The sequence below is a fragment of the Solea senegalensis genome, linkage group LG19 (assembly GCF_019176455.1).
Source record: "Solea senegalensis isolate Sse05_10M linkage group LG19, IFAPA_SoseM_1, whole genome shotgun sequence".
NCBI classification, from domain to species: Eukaryota; Metazoa; Chordata; class Actinopteri; order Pleuronectiformes; family Soleidae; genus Solea; species Solea senegalensis.
In genome coordinates, this window is record NC_058038.1 from 17,601,341 (window position 1) to 17,619,341 (window position 18,001).

The following is an 18,001-nucleotide window of genomic DNA, read 5'->3' on the forward strand; positions in this document are numbered from 1 at the left end:
ATAAAGTGTCATATATTTTGTTTCATTTTTTCCACACTGTTACTCATGAAAGTTTCAATCTTGTCTTATCTGAAAAACCTGGAGAATGGTTTCTAGCTGACTTATGCAAAGTGTAAACACAGCATAAGTCACCGTGTTTGTCGCGTTTGACATTTCAACCTGTCTCAGCAGGAAAAGCACAAGTGTCACAGACAGCACTGATAACACGCTTAACAATGGCTCAGTGTCCACACACACAGACACACACACACACATGCACACACACACACATGCACACATGCACACACACACACACACACACACACACACACACACACACACACACACACACACACAGACCCATACATATTTGTGTTTTGTTTGGTGAAAAAGGCCAATTCTCTTTCTAGGCATGTGGTGGAACAGCAAACAAGGAGGAAGCTGCATGCCATCATCGACAAAAACACACAACATCCCCCCCTCCACAACATCTATCTATCTATCTATCTATCTATCTATCTATCTATCTATCTATCTATCTATCTATCCAGTACGAATACTTTGTTACTTTATATTTCTAGCAACTTTTACTCCACTAAATTTCCTCCAACTATCTTTGTTACTTGTTACTACCAAATAAAATCAGAAGAAGAAGAAGAATTGGAATTGAACCCACAACCTTCCAGTTAAATGACAACCCACGCTACCACTGAGCCACCATGTCTCAATCATAACCTCTCACTTTAAAAAACATTTTTTTTACTTCTAAAACCTTAAGTACTGTAAATGTCTTTAAGACTTTTACTTAAGTAATATTATAAAAAAAGTGACTTCTACCTGTACATTTACTCAAGTATCTCTTTAAGGTATTTCATGCAAGACTGCTCATTTCTTGCCTTGGATACAACAATCAGTTTTATAATCAATTTGATTAAGAAAACTGTTTCACTCATTTGTTGTTGTTTTTTTAACTACTGCTATTTTGCAACATATGTAGATGTATATGATTGTAAAATGTTAAAATAACAACAATATTATATATATCTTTTTTATTTTCAAAAAAAGGACATTTTGTGGAATGACTGATTTCAATTTTGGGAAAACATCTGTTATTGTGAACATTCACTTCCTTCATCATCCTTCAGTCAGTCTGAATACACAAGCGTCAGTGTTGATTTGTGTGATGAGACAGCGATATGGCACAGAAACCATACAAACAAGGATCAAGAAGAGCCGATGTTCCAACACATGACCTTAACCCAACTCTGCTGCTCTCTTTATCAACTATTTCTGCCACCTGTCACGCTTCTCACTGCCGCTGCGTTAAAAATAGCTTCTATTGATCATTTACACACTCAAGTCCTCTTTAATTAGTCATATCGTGACTGCTGATGTTCCTAATGTACACAACTATCATTATTATTATTATTTAAAATGTTTAAAGCCAGTATTGTATAACGACAAACTTACAATAATCAAAATATTTTATTTCTATTATACTTTTAAGAAATGTGATACATTTCTAAATACATTACAAATGTAATATCACATGAAGAAATTAAGAATAAAATACAGCTATATACACAGGTTAAATGTAGTATTTGATCAAAACACCAGTGTATAATATAACTGATTTGTCATACTTGTTATGTCTGTTTCAGCAGGTGTACCTAACAAAGTAGCAAAGATGAGTCTACAAATCCGGCAAGGTCAACAAGGTCAACACGGCTGTCATGCTGATACCTGAAAAACCTCGCGCTGCATCCATGTCACGCCTCCCCTCTTCACTCCTCCCCCGTGTCACATGCACTCACAGGTAAATAAAAACCTCGCAGGATGCTTCTCAGTAACTCTGCTCAGAAATTGTGCTGGATTCATACAAAGTGAGCCTCTGTGCTCTGCTCACAACAGACCTGCTCCTCTTTCATACAGACTCACAGACACAGGTAGCTATGCACCTCTGACTCTTTTGCAACTTATACATTTGAGTTACTCTAAGATGACGTCTTTTGAACTGAAATACGCTGAGACGATAAGAGTTCACTCAACTCTAACAGCGGTTATTGTGAGCAGCCAGTGTCACCTGACAACACTGAATCTAGCACAGAGTCGCTTCAGCAGTTGCCGCAGTGATTCCGCCATGTTAAGTGGAGACGGAGAAGACAGTCTGAGTCAAAACAATAGTTAAACATTAGACATACAGTGGGGCACGTGGCTTCCACTGTTGCCTCACAGAAAGAAGGTTGCTGGTTTGTGTCCAGGCCTTTCTGTGTGCATGTTCTCCCTGTGTGTGTGCAAGGGTTTATTAGTTAGAGGTTAATTGGACAATTCACTCCATAAGTGTGAGTGTGTGCAATGGACGCCGCCTTTTGCCATCTATGTCAGCCTGGATTGGCACCAGCAACCCGCAACCCTCATGTGGAGTATTAAGCGGTCGGGAATATATAATGTTTTTATTGTCTATAAAAGTGATGAGATGAAGCTTGAAATTGGTCAAGTTGATTAGATTAAGTAGCTTTCGATGTTTCTGCTTCCATGTCAATTTGGTTCTGTTCTGTATCTTTGCTTGGTCAATGTTTAATTAAACTAAAACACTGGTTTAATCACTAACAATCCAAGTATATTGCTCAATTATACGTATAACTATGAAGTGAGTATTTCTGTAACAACAATTGTTAAATTGTTGTAATGTTTTTTTTTTGTGCTACATACAGTAGAAGTCACTTTTTATAACCTTGCTCAAGTAAAAGTCTTAAAGTATTTGACATTTATTGTACTTTTAGTACTTTTACTGATACAAAATGTACTTTTAGAAGTATAAGTAAAAGTATTAAAATGTGAGGAGCAATGATTGAACTATAGGTAACTCAGTTGTAGGGTGAGTTGTCTTTCAACTGGAAGGTTGTGGGTTAAATTCCTGACTCTGCTAGTCTATACGTCCTTGAGCAAGACACTTAAACCCATGGCGCAGTGTGTGGATGAATATGAAAGAGGTGTGAATGGATGAATAGCAAAACTGTAGTGTAAAGCAGCTCATCAAGACTAGAAAAGCTACATAAATAAATACAATAAATAAATACCAACTCTTCTTCTTCTGATTTTATTTGGTAGTAACGAGTAACAAAGACAGTTAGAGGAAATGTAGTGGAGTAAAAGTAAAAGTTACAATAAATATAAATAACAAAGTAAAGTACAGATGTGTGAATTTTGTACTTAAGTACAGTAACAAAGTATTAGTACTCTGTTATATTACAATACTGGCTACATGTGTGACATCTGTGTCCTCTCAGGATGCGTTTACTGTGCAGTTTGTGTCTCTTTGTGACGCTGCTGCATGTGTCCACCTCTCTGCTGCTGGGAGCCTTCAACATCAAGTCATATGGAGACAAGAAAGCGTCCAACACCACTCTCATGAACCTCATCAGCACGGTCGGAAAAACCTTTTTAAATAACATCCCCCGTTCTTTCCATGGTCACTGCATCTCATCGTACTCATAATCATTCCATGTTTCACAGATTGTCCATCGCTATGACATCATCTTGATCCAGGAGGTCAGAGACAACGATCTGTCAGCGACCAAAAAACTCATGGAGCATGTCAACAAGTTAGCATACATGTACATAATATATATATATTAGTGCACACATGTAAATACACATCATGATATGATGCTTTTTTTTCTTTTTTCTGTGTTTCCCAGAGGTTCTCCTCGGGTCAGGTACAGCCACATAGTGAGTGAACCTCTGGGCCGGAGCTCCTATAAAGAGCGGTATCTTTTCCTCTACAGGTAAACAGAAGCAAAAGCATGATGTGTGTGTGATACTGTGAGGACTGGCATTATAGAGGAGCCTATACTTAGAGAGAGTCATGCGGCAGAGGTGGAAAGAGCACTGAAATATGAGTAAACTCCGGTAAAAGTACCATTATTTTGATAAAAATTGTATTTACAAGTAAAAGTACTGGTCAAGTTAAAGTAAAAATGTATCTTGTCAGAGTAAAAGTTACTTAGTTACTTTTTTAACAAGGTTGGACTTCTTGTGTTGTGCAAAAAGGACAAGGGAAATCTCACATTAATTGTTTCTAATTAACCCTTACAAATTAAAGTGCTGACAAAATAAAATATGTAAACACATAATGTGTCGTTCAAAGGTCACAAATGCTTTCTCACTCAACCAGGGACCTTAATTAACGAGGTTAATGATGTCCCCATCATTCACCTGTCCCCATCGTTCACCTGTCCTCAAGATATTCACCTGTCCTCATCGTTCACCTTTCCTCGTCATATTCACCTGTCCTCATCATTCACCTGTCCTCATCATTCACCTGTCCTCATCATTCACCTGCCCTTATCATTCACCTGTCCTCATCATATTCACCTGTCCTCATCATTCACTGCCAAAGTTTCCGGTGCGTGAATTTGTTTTATTTATTTATTTATTTTTTAATTCAGGTCAACGTTTTTTTTTAATTTTATTAATTTTTTTTATTTAAAACGTAGCGAAGTACAGTATTAAGAAAAATTACTTTAAAAAGTACAAGTACACAAAAAATCTACTCAGTTATCAGTAGCGATGTCTTTTGATTTTTTTTTACATTATTTGTATGTTTTTTTTGTGCACAGAAAAACAACAAAAGTGATAAATATCTTTATTTTCCAGAGAGGACACGGTGTCTGTGACTAACAGCTACACCTATGACGACGGCTGTGAACCCTGTGGCACGGACACCTTCATCAGAGAGCCTTTTGTCGTCATGTTCTCCTCCAATCGCACTGGTAACAAACAACACAAGCTGTCAATCACACTGGTAACAAGTGACACGCACAGAGTTTTTCCACAATGGTCGCGGCCTCACCACAATTCATCTTTGACTCAGTTGTTGTCCTTATACTGTGTGCACTGAGAAGCAGTGAACTAGTCAAAGCAGTTCATCACGTTATAAATTGAGGCCAAAACAATGCATAGCAACAAGAGTTGTGAACTTTGTGAAGAAGAAATAGTTCAAAACAAAGCTGAGTCCCTGCTGACAGTGTTCACCCATAGAACCCATTTACTGACTATAAAGACATTGTTTTCCAGTTGCAAAACAAATTTTGAAGACTCAACATTTGTTAGTTTTTGAAACTCCAGAGACCTCAAACAATCACACTGGTGTCCACTCATGTGCTGCAGTTTATCATCTGTTCTTTCTTTTAATGGGAACATAACTTACAACTTTGTGTTCTATTGTAAAACAGCTGAACCTAATGATTCAGAAAATGTTAACTGGTGTTATAAATCAAGGGATAAATAAGATCAGTTCCTCACAAAATGCACAGTCCATGGGTACAGCCTGGCCCACAGTGCACTCCATCATATCTAATGGAATAAACCCAATCTCTGAAACCTGCCAAATCCACTCCTCTATGTTGCTCCTTCTAACATCCCTCTCTCCTCTCTCCTCTCTCTCCTCCCTGATCTGCAGCTGTGAGGAACTTTGCCCTGATCCCTCAGCACACCTCCCCAGACTTTGCACTGGAGGAAACGGATGCTCTCTATGACGTGGTGGACGACGTCCGCTCTCGCTGGAACACAAATGTGAATGTTCTGTTCAAGTCGACGCAGAATCAGTGATTTAGTGGACATTTGTCTGTCAAATGAATGTGAATCCCCTCTGTCCCCCACCCACCCCCCCCCATCCCCCCCACAGGACATCATTCTGCTGGGTGACTTCAACACAGGGTGCAATTATGTATCAGGCTCCGACTGGCAGAAGATTCGTCTTTTCACTGACAAGAGTTTCCACTGGCTGATCACCAACGAGGCTGACACCACAGTGTCACACACCAACTGTCCTTATGACAGGTATGTGCACACACACACACACACACACACACACAACAGACCCAATCTTCACACACCTTCAATTGTGCGTTTGCAGGATTGTGGCCACCAGTGACATGATGAGGGGAGTAGAACCAAGCAGTGCTGACGTATACGACTACATGATGGACCTGAATCTCAGCTACAATCTGGTAAAATTAAAAAAATAAACCACGAAAAAACTCCAATTTTAATCATCTTGACAACAGTGAATAGTGCAAAAATATTTTGGGTATATACCAATTCATATCTGGCAAACACATTTACTATAAAGTATAGCTCTGTATTGCCGCAGCTTCATATACTGTAAATATGAAGCTGCTGTAAGAAGCCTCTTAGCTTAGCATTAAAACAGCTGCGATCACTAACTTTGTACTTTTATTCTGAAGTGTTCATTTAAAGGTCCAATTAGGAGGGTTGTTTTTTTTATCGCCAAAATGGAATATTCTGCCCTAATGTATGTAAGTGTATAATCAATTTAAAATACTGAAAACAGCGCCTCCTGGAGGTGGCAGAAAATACAAAACATTTCAGTTTCTTCACGATTTTGGGAATAACTTTTATAGCGATTATCAAACTCAAAATGTACGTCAGCTGCAGGTTTATTGGAGGTTCCACAACAGACTTTTATTTCTTATTTATAATCACTTTTATTTTGAAATTCTGTGAACTATTGTCACACATATTATTCTATAATGTGAGGCTCATATCGCTTTGTGGACTTTTAGCCATAAATCAAAAAAACCCTCATAATAATTAGAAAATGGGGGAACATGAGGTGTAATCTTCTCCTCTGCCAGCAGAGGGCGCCCTCGGCCCAGTTTAGATCCACTGTTGACTGTTGTTGACAGTTTGAGATACTTTTTTTTTAACCAGATCAGTTTTCAGTAGATTGTTAGTAAAACCAAAATGTTTTATTTTTAATTCAGAATTATAAAAAGAATATCAGTAGAATATTATAACTTTATGAGAGGCATTTTTTCCTTCTTTAAAAACATATTCAAAAATATTGCAATTAAAACGCATGGTAGAATAAAAATAAAACAAAAGTGATAATGCAAGGTTAGAAAAGTTTGGGATTTGTCATTAGTTTTTATTTTGTTTTTAAAATGAGTTACATTTTCATTTGTTTTTAGAGCAAGTTTGCTTCATTTTAGTGTTTAGTTTTTTGCATTACGGAGTATTTGTAGGTGCAAGATTTAAAAAGGTAGTAAGTAAAAGTATTGTGTCTCAAATAGAACCTTTCAAAATTGCTGGCAGAGAACAAATAAATACACTTCATATGAACCCAAAAGGATTTTATATCAAATGAATTTACAAGGACGAAAACTAAGCACGTTTTAGTGCAGTAAATGTCATATACTTTAAGACTTTTACTTGAGTAACATTATAAAAAGTGACTTGAACTTCTACCAAAGTCATGTTCTGGTAAGACGGTATCTGTGCACTTTGCCTGTTGATTGTCTTGCTACATAAGTAACTGTTTAATTGTGTAAAACTAGAACGACAAATTGTTTGACACACGTTTTCTCTCGCACACTCAGGCACTGGCTGTCAGTGACCATTTCCCCGTGGAGGTGAGGCTGCTTTGACAGGACTGCTGCGGTCTGACCAACTACAAAACAAACAAATCTTGCTTTTTGGACAAAAAGTGTGATTAAAATAACGTGAATGAAATGATCGGACAGAAGTTTTTAATCACAGCATTGAACCCATCGACCAGATTAACGTATTCACGACAAGCAGACGGGCTGAAAAAAGTGTAGAAAAAAACAAGTGTAGAGATGTCAAAGGCTTCTTGACAAGGATTTTAAAAAGGTACAGAAAAGTCAGGCACTTTAAACAATGAAGACACACAAAGAATAATTGTTTAAAGACCCTCCCCAAACAATGACTATTAACGCACAGCTTAAATGTGACACTTTGAAGTGGGCTGGTATGAGCTGCTTACACAAATTCAGCATCTACGACACGAGAAGCAGCCACAGACTGAAGAAGATTGGATTATTCTTCAGATATAGTTCAGATGTTAAGCTTTTTCTGACAGGAAACTGGACTTTGTGTCACTTTGTAAACCAAAGTCTATGAAGAAACCTGCATTTTTAGCTTGCAGGACACAGGAGTTGCTGGTCTATTACTGCCTGCCTTGAATGTTAAATCTGTGTTACTTTATTCAAATGAAGGCTGTTTAACTGCAAAATAGGATGCTGAACATATGCTTAAGAGGAACCGTCCCACTCCAAAAAAACACATAACTTATAACACCTTATTGTGTTGTAGTGTTGTAACTGTTGTGCTGCAGTGAAATACATACACAGAACAGTGAAAAGTTGAGAACCATTTACTGTCATTAAAGTGAAACACACAGTCTGACAGCACCAACGGTAAAAAGTCAAACTGCTACACACTCAATTTACAAAATGATTTACCTTCTTCGTAGTTACTGGAGTTTGAAATTAAACTGGGGGGATTTCTTAGGTTCATTTTTTTAACATACTACTACTTCATTTAGACAGTAGAATACTATCATTAGCACTAATCTATTCCGTGAATGTCTTCACTTCACCAGGTAAGTTAAATGTGGCGTGAGAGGATCACACAAGTGTGTGGGACACATGCTTCTTTGTTATGAAGATGAACTGATGAACTAAAGGCAGAGGTGGTTAAGTCTCCCTAGCAACAGTCTACCGTGTGCATGTGAGGCTGTACTGTATATGCTGCCCTCTCTCTTCTAGCCTTTTCTCTTCTTCAGCATCTCCAGATACATGGCCAGCGACTTCTGAATGGAGTCTTTGGTGATGAAGCTGACAAAGTGACGGATGTCAGTCTCTCTGCTGGACGTCAGCTTGTCGATAGTCGGTTTCCTCATCATGGTCTTGGTGAGTTGTCTGGCGTGGTCTGTAGAGTGAACACATCAGCTGTTAACTCACTGAAGTACTGTTCTGATGTGTGAGATGCTTCAAATTCTACAAAAGGACCAAGTCCTTCTCACGGGGAATTTACAGGCGTATTCTCAGTGCAGCATTAGTATCCCCAATTCTTTGTGTATGCAAAATGGTGAGCAAAATCTGAGTTATGGCTCAATATGCATTCAAATTATACATTTTTATAGACACTGCAGGTACACATAGCATCAGACTTTTTCTATGTGTTTATGTAAAAAGGCTGTAGTTAATAAGACATATGACCATTATAAGAGTGAAAAATGATGTAATGAGATAAATTCTTAATGTGCTCTGGTATGTCATGACGTACACTTCCTGGTTTTGTAGTACTGTATAAAGTGTAACATACCTGGAATGGCTAACCACTTGGTCATAGTCTGTGTGGCTGTGGAGAGAACTTGGTCTTCAGGTACCAGCTGGTCCACCAGTCCTATCCTGAGGGCCTCTGAAGGGTTGTAAAGTAGTCCAATCTGCAGTGCCATCTCTGAGCACCGATGGCCCACTGTATTTACCATAGTGTCCTTAAACCTGCGGGCAGCAGCAGTCACGGTCAACTCTTGACCAGCATCACTGCCACAATAATTGGAGCTGTCACGTGTATTCCTTACCAAAAAGGGGCTACAATGCCGAGCTGAGTCTCATTAAGGCCAATGCTGTAACGAGGGTTGTCTGCCATTATTCTGTAGTCAGCTGTCATGGCAATGAGACAGCCTCCTGCTGGGCTGGAACCCTGTCAATGGAGTGACAAAGAAAGCTATAAGCTGGGTTTTTGTTTAAAAATGCATACATTCTGCAAAGTGTATTTTTGTTTTAATACTCCTGGGTTGCACCTTGCATCTTAATGGTCATGTGAAATACGTTTTTAAACGTATTAGTTAGGAGGTGGATGCAGGTGACTGCTGAAAGCAGTGCTTTCAAATGAAAACATAATAGTATGGTGTATTGACAATGCGATGCTTTTAAGAAATTCCATTCGCCAGTTACACTTACGTGCATTAGGATATTGAGACAATGAAAAACTGACAAGATAGCAAAGATAATTAAAGTTGTGTTGGGGGATGTGGTATCACTACTGTATGCGATACAGGACGAGAGAACAAAGTTTGGCATGGGGTTTTGTTTTCCACTTACATTGACTGCAGCTATAATGGCCATGTTGGAGCCATAGAGTTTCAGCCACATCTCCTGAACAGCTCTCCAGAACTCTCCACAGCGCTCTGGACTTTTCCCATACATCTCCATGATGTCCAGCCCAGCTGAGAACACCTTAGGCTGGCTCTGAAATAAGGCAACACATTCACACTTGAATTGGTATTTTTCCCTACAACCTCCTGGAAGAGGCTCTGCTGCCACACTCAAGGTGACATCACCGTACCGAGGTGATGATGAGGCCTCGGCAACTCTTGTCCATCTCCAGCTTCTCCACGCTGATACAGAATTCAGTGAGGAAATCTAAACTCAGGCTGTTGACAGGAGGACTCTGCATGTGCATTATCGCCACACCTGTATTAGAAATTAGAAATTAGATAAGAATATCGTTCTGTGATAATCAATATATGCATGTGTGTGTAGGATTAGCTTTACCAGTGCTTTGGTTAAACTCCACTTTGATCCTGGGTGTGGTGGAGCTTTTCCTCTGCTGCGTGACGAGGACAGGAGACCCACGCACTCTGACATGACTGCTGCAGGAGGACAACTGAGAGAATAGACCTGCGCGCACACACACACACACACACACACAGTGTCTGTGAAGAAATCTGCAAGCATCCACTTTAAAAAGAAATCTCTCTGATCATTCAGCATTCGGTGATAAATGCTGTCATAATCAGAAAACAATCCCTAAAATTAACTAAAACAATGATGAGGACGAGACAAGTGTTCAGTATCAGATGTCTCCAGCGACATTTAACACATTTTATTTACCAGAATAGATTGAAGCTGCAACAATGAATCCGTTAGTAATTGCTTATTTAATAATCAATTTATTATTTAATGGGCTACTTAGGGTTAGGGATCAGCATCTTAAATGGGAATATTTTCTGGTTTCTAGGGTTAGTTAATTTAGAAATTCATGAATAATTGAGTAAATGTTTCAGCTCTCACTGGTTTCTATGAAAAATAAACATTTTGAGGCTTAAAATTCTTTTAAAACTAATTTATTTGACACATGCATAGATATTAGTAGGGGGTGTGCCCTGTTTATTTATGCAGAGATTATGAGGTCTTCATAAAGTTTTAAAAAACATAATAAAAACAATGACTAGTGCAAGATAATACAGCAAAATGTCTAAATATTAGGCGTTTACTCCACATATCATGTCAGCTATGACCGCACACGGTCACATAAGGACCCTGCAGCGTTTTCCAGGCGACCTTTGGTCCAGTTTGTGCAGCTAGCACCGTTAGCACTGCTAGCTCCGCAGCTGTGACGTCACACTGAGCTGGCACAGTAACTTTTCAAAACACACGGAGAATCTGTGCGCACGACTTTATCTTCCTATGCGGACGCTCCTACACGCACGAGACGTACCTGTCACCGCGTGTTTGTTTCTCAGCGCAGCTCTCAGGGACATCTTGGACAGCTGTTTAGCTTCCGACCGCGTCTGCGAGTTCTTCTTCGTGGGGCTTTCGGGCTGAGGCTGGACGCAATAACAGCGTATTACCGCCCCCTACTGTTGGTTAGTTTTCTTCTTAGCTTTCTGTTTTGAGTTTTTTTTGTGGCAGTTGGCAAAGGTAGTACAGTATACATGTACATATATACATATATACATTTATATATATATATGTATATATATATATATATAAATACACATATATATACATGTATAAATATACAAAATGTTTTCAGTAAATCTGGCTTGGAGCAATTAATTCATATATATATAGCAACAAAATAATTAGATGACATAAGATACACACAGTTTTTTGTAATATGCCTTTTTAATATCTAGCACCCTGTGAGAGAGGGAGAGCGAGTGTGTGTGAGAGAGACAGACAGACAGAGAGAGAGAGAGAGAGAGAGAGAGAGAGACAGCTACACGCAGTAAGTCAAAGCAAGTGTTTCTATGAAACAGAGATCTTCACTCGTCACTGAAGCTCCGCTGAATCAGTAAGTGTATGATTTTATCTTCTAGTCTTGAAGAGCATGAATTTTCTTTCTCTCTGCGTGCACATGCATGTTTTGTATAATCTAATTATTTTGTTGTTTTAATTCCTAAAATGTTAAATTCCCTTTTTAAATTGCTACCTTTTTACATAGAAGTGATGGTGTCAGTGACATAAAAATGATATAAATGTTTAAAGGGTTGGTTTCATCCATTTTCCCTCCCACTTTTTTTCCCAAATGAAGAATAAACTTAAAATCACTGTGATGCTGCTGTGTTTTCAGATCTTTTACTCATAAAACTTGACCATAACACAGTAAGTAGGTGTGGGGCAGTGTAGGGCTTTTAGTTTCTTTGAAGGACGTGACTTTGACGTCGACATTTTGTAAATTTTATTTATTTTTATAAAAATAAAAAAAATATCTGTTGTTGTGGGAATAAGACATGTGTCTCAGATCTACTTACTGATGATGAAATAACACATTTATCTCTGGAAATTAGTAAAAAAAACCTGTATATTTTTGGGGTGAAGTGGCCGTTTAAATGAACTTAGCTGTGTTGACAGTGAATATGTCCATTTCTACTGACAGTAAGAAGAGCAGAGTGGTCAGATGTGATTGAACTCTCTCAAAGATCAGTCCCTCTGTGTGTTTATGTGTTTGGTTCAGCATGTATTTCATGTATTCACCTGTTCTCAAGTGCTGTTTTCTTGTGTTCATGACTAGACAGCACCGGTCCACGCTGACCGTCCCCGTCAGTGTTAACTGTGATCGAGCTTCATAGGAAATCCATCCGTGTGCGTCACCTCTGCTCCCCGTAACCCAGGACACACACACACACCTCTCCCCCGCCGCTTTCTACTGCCTCATGCTTTCCATGTCCAGCCCCACCCTGTGCCACCATGGATCTTGTGGAGTTGGCAGACATGGGCCGTGGCTGTGAAGATAAAAACTGTGGCCTCTCATCAGGCTTCCCAGAACACTGCTCCAACCAGGACTGCCAGTGGGAGGAACCTATGTTTGGATTGATTGAGCTAGGTAGATAAAACCTCAAAGACTACAATACTCGTGCATGATGATTAAAAATTGTATAGAACCTAAAGGCGCTTTTCCATTTGTGTGCTCGCCTTGGCACGGCACGGTTAATTTGCGTTTCCAGTAGCTTACAACAAACAATGCCGAACAATGCAGATCTGTAGATCAGTTAAAAAGAATTAACAATACGAAAAACTTGTGTTAATCTCCAACATTTAGCAAGGAAATGTCTAAAATCTCAATATTTAACAGAGCAGTCTGGTGTATTTAGTGACAGCACTGCTGAAAGCCGGTGATCATGAACCAAATCACAAAAATAATTACACACAAGACCTCAACAAAAACAAACAAAAAAACTAGTTTTATCTGAAAGAATAGACACAATTTAAAAACTCCCCTTTTATATTTGATATTAAACAGATAATTAAACAATAAGAAAATGAGAAGGATACTAACTTGTGCATGATTTGCTTTCCAAGATAGCATATCCCATGATAAGCTACAGTAGCATGTACAGTATAACATGTATAACACAAGCCTGATGCTACAAAGGTAAAGGTACTAAAACGTTTTCCCTTTTCTTACACACCTGATTCAAATAAAGGGTTTGTTATCAGGTGTCCGCAGAGCTTGATGACGAGCTGATCATTTTAATCAAGTGTGTTAGAGAAAGGAAACTTGTAAGGAAACAATTTCACAAGCTACCTGTGCCATTAATCGTGAATGCATGCAACACTGTTAGTGAGATAACATGATCACTTTTCCATTGTAAATAAATGACTTTTCTTTTTCTTTTCTAGTGTGTGTGACTGTGATTTATATTCCACTGATGCTCTTTGGCCTCCTTGGAAATATACTCACAATTCTGGTGGTTTGGCTGCGTCCACACATGAGAAGCTCCACCTACCTGTACCTGAGCAGCATGGCTGTCAGCGATCTGTTAATACTCCTGCTGCTGCCTCTGGATCTGTATAAGGTACACTCACATATAATGCATTCAAATTTGAGGTGATTTAAAAAGGCTGACCTGGAGATTGAGATTGGTGAACTGTTTAACTCTTGGGTACTTTACTATAGACTGTTCCGGCATATACGTGTATATTTTGTGTATACAAAATGTGCTATACAATTACAGTTGGTCGGTTGGTTGGTCTGTTTGTTGATTGGTTTGTTAATTGGTTGGTGTGTTGGTTGGTTGATTGGATGGTTTGTTAGTTGGTGTGTTGGTTGGTTGGTTGATTGATTAGTTGTTGTTGTTTGGTTGGTTGGTGTGCTGATTGGTTGATTTGTTAGTTGGTGTGTTGGTTGGTTGGTGTGCTGATTGGTTGGTTTGTTAGTTGGTGTGTTGGTTGATTGTTTGATTGGATGGTGTGTTGAATGGTTGGTTTGGTAGTTGCTGTATTGGTTGGTTGGTTGGTTGGTTGGGTGATGTGTTGGTTGGTTGGTTTGGTAGTTGGTGTGTTGGTTGATTGGTTAGTTGATTAGTTGGTGTGTTGGTTGGTTGGATGAGTGATGGCATGTTGGTTGCTTAGGGGGTTGGTTGCTGTGTTGGTTAGATAATATGTTGCTGTGTTGGTGAGTTAGTTGATTGGTTTGTTGGTTGGTTTATTGGTTTGTTAGTTGGTGTGTTGGTTGGCTGATTGGTTGGTTGCTGTGTTTGGTTGGGTGATGTGTTCATTGGTTGGATGGTATGTTGGTTAGTTTGTAGGTTGGGTGGATGGTGTGTTGGTTGGTTGATACGTTAGTTCATTGGTTGGTGTGTTGATTGGTTCGTTGGTTGAGTGGTGTGTTGATTGGTTTGTTGGTTGGTTGATGTGTTGGTTGTTTGGTTGATTTATGTTTCCATGTGTCAGAATCAAGTAAAAAAGTAAAATCATTGTTCCATCTCTCTCAGCTCTGGAGGCCCAGACCCTGGCTGTTGGGAGACATTGCCTGTAAACTGACCATGTTCCTCTCTGAGTGCTGCACCTTCTGTACCATTCTCCACATCACCTTCCTCTCCCTCGAAAGGTACGTGGCCGTCTGCTGGCCAATCGCAGCCAAGACTTTGGTGACGCGGCGCCGAACCAGGGCTCTCATTGGCTGCCTCTGGCTGGGTGCGGCTGTTAGCGCAGCACCAGTGTTGATCATGGTTGGAGTGGAGGAAGTTGGGGGAGAGGAAGTAGCGTTTGGAGGATGGAGGGAGGATGCAGGGTGGACAGGCAGGGAAGGAGAAAAGGGTGCATTTGTAATAGGTGGAGGGGAAAGAGGAAATGGACACTTGAGATTGATGGGTGGAGGACCGGAGGGTATACAGTGGGATGAGAAAGAGACAATAGGATTGGGTGAAAGAGAGAAGTTGTTCAAAGAAGAAGGGGAGAGAAAGCTGGAAATTCTAGAAACAGATGACAGGAAACAAGGAGATGGAGGAGAAAGGGAAGATGGGAACCAGGTAGATACAAGAGGAGGTGAAGAAGAAGGGGGGAAGATGGAAGATGACAGAATGCAGCAAAATAAAATGAAAGAAGACGAGGGAGGAGGAAAGGAGGAGGAGGAGGAGGATGTTGTTGAGGGAGGAGAGTGGGACATGAGAGAGTGTCGCTGCACGCACTATGCCGTCTCATCCGGCCTGTTGTCAGCCATGATGATTCTCTCCAACCTGTACTTCCTGGTACCGCTCTGCATCCTGGGACTGGTCTACGGCCTCATCGGACGAACGCTGTGGCTCCGTCCACAAAGCAGCCGCAAAGACCAGAGTCACCGGCACACTGTTAAAATGCTTGGTGAGAGCACACACACACACACACACACACACGCTGCTGATGTTATAGTGTATTCATTTCTGGTAGCTTTATCATATTGCTTGTTTTATATAGTTACATATTTGAGTGATTTTCATTTGTAATGTTTTCATATGCTTAGACAAGCTGAAAGAGACAACTTCGGGTCTTTGAATTTGTCATAATAATGTTAAAACAGTCTAATGGTGATACAAAAATGACACCATCTGCATATGAATTGGTTTCCCCAGTTATTTCTCACTTATTGTACAACTCATGGCACAAAGGACTGCATCATTCCATATGTAAGCATGTGTTTTTATGCAGAGGTGCTACTGTGCTACTTTACAGCAGTAACCAAACAGTTGTCTGTCTCCTTCCTGAGTGAGTTGATCATGTGCGGCTCGAGCGAGTGCATGTCTCTGATCTCTTATTCAACTCAGTTTCCTGTGATGGGATCACTGAGGAAAGATGTTAATACCAGGTCTGAATGGGGCCTTAGTTTAAGAGGGATTCAACGGATTATAAAGTAGCTAATGTATTACTCGTTCTAATGTCTGCTTCCCATGTTCCTCTCGTGTCTCTTCACCTCCTTCAGGAGTGATTGTCTTGGCGTTTGTCCTGTGCTGGCTGCCCTTCCATGTTGGTCGGACCATATTCTCTCTTTCTCTGGGCAGTGGCACCGAAAGACAGGAAACTTACATGGACACAAACTCACAATCAGACGTGAACACACTTCCTGATAGTCGCGCAAGCTCAGACACACACCCGCGGAGTCTCTCCCAGACTGGACAAATGACCACACACGCTCACGCAGAGAAAGGTCACGTATCGTGTGACAGGCCCGGAGTCAAAGTCGACGCGCACACCGATGTAGACGCGGACACCGAAGCGCACACTGACAACATGAGCGCACGGGAACACTTACATTCACTAGTTATATCACACACCAGAGTGCACCACAAAAACGCAGCGAGTGCACATCACTCAGACCCTGACATGGAAACACACACACATGCAAACTGTCAACTGCACAACGGCACAAACACTACGATACATGACGCGCAAAAAGGGTGCGTCAACTCACAGAACGACACCGACCCACACAATAACACACACGACGACACACAATTGTATTTTTTATACTATCTGTCTCAGTATTTCAATCTGGTGTCCTCAGTCCTCTACTACCTCAGTGCCGCCGTCAACCCTCTACTCTACAACCTGATGTCCGCCAGATATAGACACGCCGTGCACAGTCTCATACACACACACTGTCACGCGCAGTCCCACCGAATACGCAAAACACTCGACGCACAAACCTCGACGACCGCTTTGTGAGGGTGAATGCGCAGATGTCGACACACAGCATGCAAAAAAAGTGGCATTCAAACACGTTGTAGAATTTTGTACATGATACTGCAAAGACTGTGACCACAGAATTACCAAGAAAATGCAGTGAAGACTGCTGAGGACTGTTGTTTATTAGCCTTTTTTAAATACTAACTTCATTATTCATTGACTGGTCTGACTGGTTCTGGTGATTAATAACACATGAGGAAAAGTTATGTGATTGAATTAAAAAGCAAATGTTACCACCGTACCAACAGGAATGTAGTCACTACTTGATATGATGTTACTGAACCAACACTGCAGTTCAACATCAAATATCAGAGGTTTTCTCGTGGTCCTGCGCTGTGTTTTCAAACAAAGGTAACTTTCACTGTGCTTGCTTTCCAAACCATGCAGTTGTATTTGGCCCACGAGATAACTATTTCCGATTAATCGGTTTGAAGCTTTTTTTCATGATTAAAACAAGATTTCTGTTTTTTTTCCAGCTTTTTAAATGTGAATATTTTCTGGTTTCTTTGCTCCACATCACAAAGAAATCATTAAAAGTGAATCATGTTGGTTTGTGGGCAAAAACAAGACATTTGGGTACATCATACTCGATTAATCGAGAAAATAATCGACAGATTATTGATAAAAATGGCAAGACAGATGGACATGTACAATGGAAAATCATGTGTACTGAACTTTTTGTTGCTTGACCTCATGTGGCCCTCGACTTGGACACAGTTTTTCATTTCGGCCCCCTGTGTAATTGAGTTTGACACCGCCGCTAACTGGTTTGTAGAAACACGGCGGCGCTCATTGGTGTCCTCCGTAAAGCAAGACCCTTGCTTAAAGTTAATATGAAAAAGTGTATTCTTAGCCTAAGAAAACCAAATCATTTACACATGTACATGTACAAACAAACTTACGAGTTGTTTATTCAACGCCTACCTCATAAATGTTACACACTGCACCTCTAACAG

The 18,001-nt window shown here is 40.1% G+C and overlaps 3 protein-coding genes across 5 annotated transcripts; 2 read left to right on the forward strand and 1 right to left on the reverse strand.

Annotated features, from left to right (window-relative positions):
- Positions 1-1,794: 1,794 nt before the first annotated feature.
- Positions 1,795-7,518, forward strand: dnase1 (deoxyribonuclease I). 2 transcript variants are annotated; one of them, XM_044051713.1, is made up of 9 exons: positions 1,795-1,925; positions 3,270-3,408; positions 3,496-3,596; positions 3,681-3,767; positions 4,639-4,754; positions 5,444-5,556; positions 5,669-5,823; positions 5,900-5,993; positions 7,386-7,518. In XM_044051713.1, the coding sequence occupies exons 2-9, from the start codon at positions 3,271-3,273 to the stop codon at positions 7,431-7,433; spliced, it is 852 nt and encodes a 283-aa protein (XP_043907648.1). In that variant the 5' UTR covers positions 1,795-1,925; position 3,270; the 3' UTR covers positions 7,434-7,518. The 2 variants fall into 2 exon arrangements, with proteins under 2 accessions (XP_043907648.1, XP_043907649.1); XM_044051714.1 differs by having other exon boundaries at positions 3,496-3,584.
- Positions 7,514-11,418, reverse strand: eci1 (enoyl-CoA delta isomerase 1). Its single transcript, XM_044051712.1, has 7 exons — positions 11,317-11,418; positions 10,371-10,496; positions 10,162-10,289; positions 9,918-10,064; positions 9,395-9,516; positions 9,136-9,314; positions 7,514-8,739 (listed from the first exon to the last, which is right to left on the reverse strand). The coding sequence occupies exons 1-7, from the start codon at positions 11,357-11,359 to the stop codon at positions 8,573-8,575; spliced, it is 912 nt and encodes a 303-aa protein (XP_043907647.1). The 5' UTR covers positions 11,360-11,418; the 3' UTR covers positions 7,514-8,572.
- A 1,177-nt stretch (positions 11,419-12,595) lies between these two features.
- Positions 12,596-17,443, forward strand: LOC122785577 (growth hormone secretagogue receptor type 1-like). 2 transcript variants are annotated; one of them, XM_044051447.1, is made up of 5 exons: positions 12,596-12,927; positions 13,725-13,900; positions 14,819-15,686; positions 16,282-16,371; positions 16,822-17,443. In XM_044051447.1, the coding sequence occupies exons 1-5, from the start codon at positions 12,792-12,794 to the stop codon at positions 17,022-17,024; spliced, it is 1,473 nt and encodes a 490-aa protein (XP_043907382.1). In that variant the 5' UTR covers positions 12,596-12,791; the 3' UTR covers positions 17,025-17,443. The 2 variants fall into 2 exon arrangements, with proteins under 2 accessions (XP_043907382.1, XP_043907381.1); XM_044051446.1 differs by having other exon boundaries at positions 16,282-17,443.
- Positions 17,444-18,001: the final 558 nt, after the last annotated feature.

What these genes read in the sequence shown, in the direction of transcription:
- dnase1 (XM_044051713.1), top strand. Translation starts at nt 3,271, where the DNA reads ATGCGTTTACTGTGCAGTTTGTGTCTCTTTGTGACGCTGCTGCATGTG. An exon ending in ACCAACTGTCCTTATGACAG is followed by an intron (nt 5,824 to 5,899) that starts GTATGTGCACAC and finishes GTGCGTTTGCAG; the next exon opens with GATTGTGGCCACCAGTGACA. An exon ending in TGAATCTCAGCTACAATCTG is followed by an intron (nt 5,994 to 7,385) that starts GTAAAATTAAAA and finishes TCGCACACTCAG; the next exon opens with GCACTGGCTGTCAGTGACCA.
- LOC122785577 (XM_044051446.1), top strand. Translation starts at nt 12,792, where the DNA reads ATGGATCTTGTGGAGTTGGCAGACATGGGCCGTGGCTGTGAAGATAAA. An exon ending in GTTTGGATTGATTGAGCTAG is followed by an intron (nt 12,928 to 13,724) that starts GTAGATAAAACC and finishes TTTCTTTTCTAG; the next exon opens with TGTGTGTGACTGTGATTTAT. An exon ending in TGCCTCTGGATCTGTATAAG is followed by an intron (nt 13,901 to 14,818) that starts GTACACTCACAT and finishes CATCTCTCTCAG; the next exon opens with CTCTGGAGGCCCAGACCCTG.
- eci1 (XM_044051712.1), bottom strand. Translation starts at nt 11,359, where the DNA reads ATGTCCCTGAGAGCTGCGCTGAGAAACAAACACGCGGTGACAG. An exon ending in AAACAAACACGCGGTGACAG is followed by an intron (nt 10,497 to 11,316) that starts GTACGTCTCGTG and finishes GTGTGCGCGCAG; the next exon opens with GTCTATTCTCTCAGTTGTCC. An exon ending in CCATTATAGCTGCAGTCAAT is followed by an intron (nt 9,517 to 9,917) that starts GTAAGTGGAAAA and finishes CTCCATTGACAG; the next exon opens with GGTTCCAGCCCAGCAGGAGG.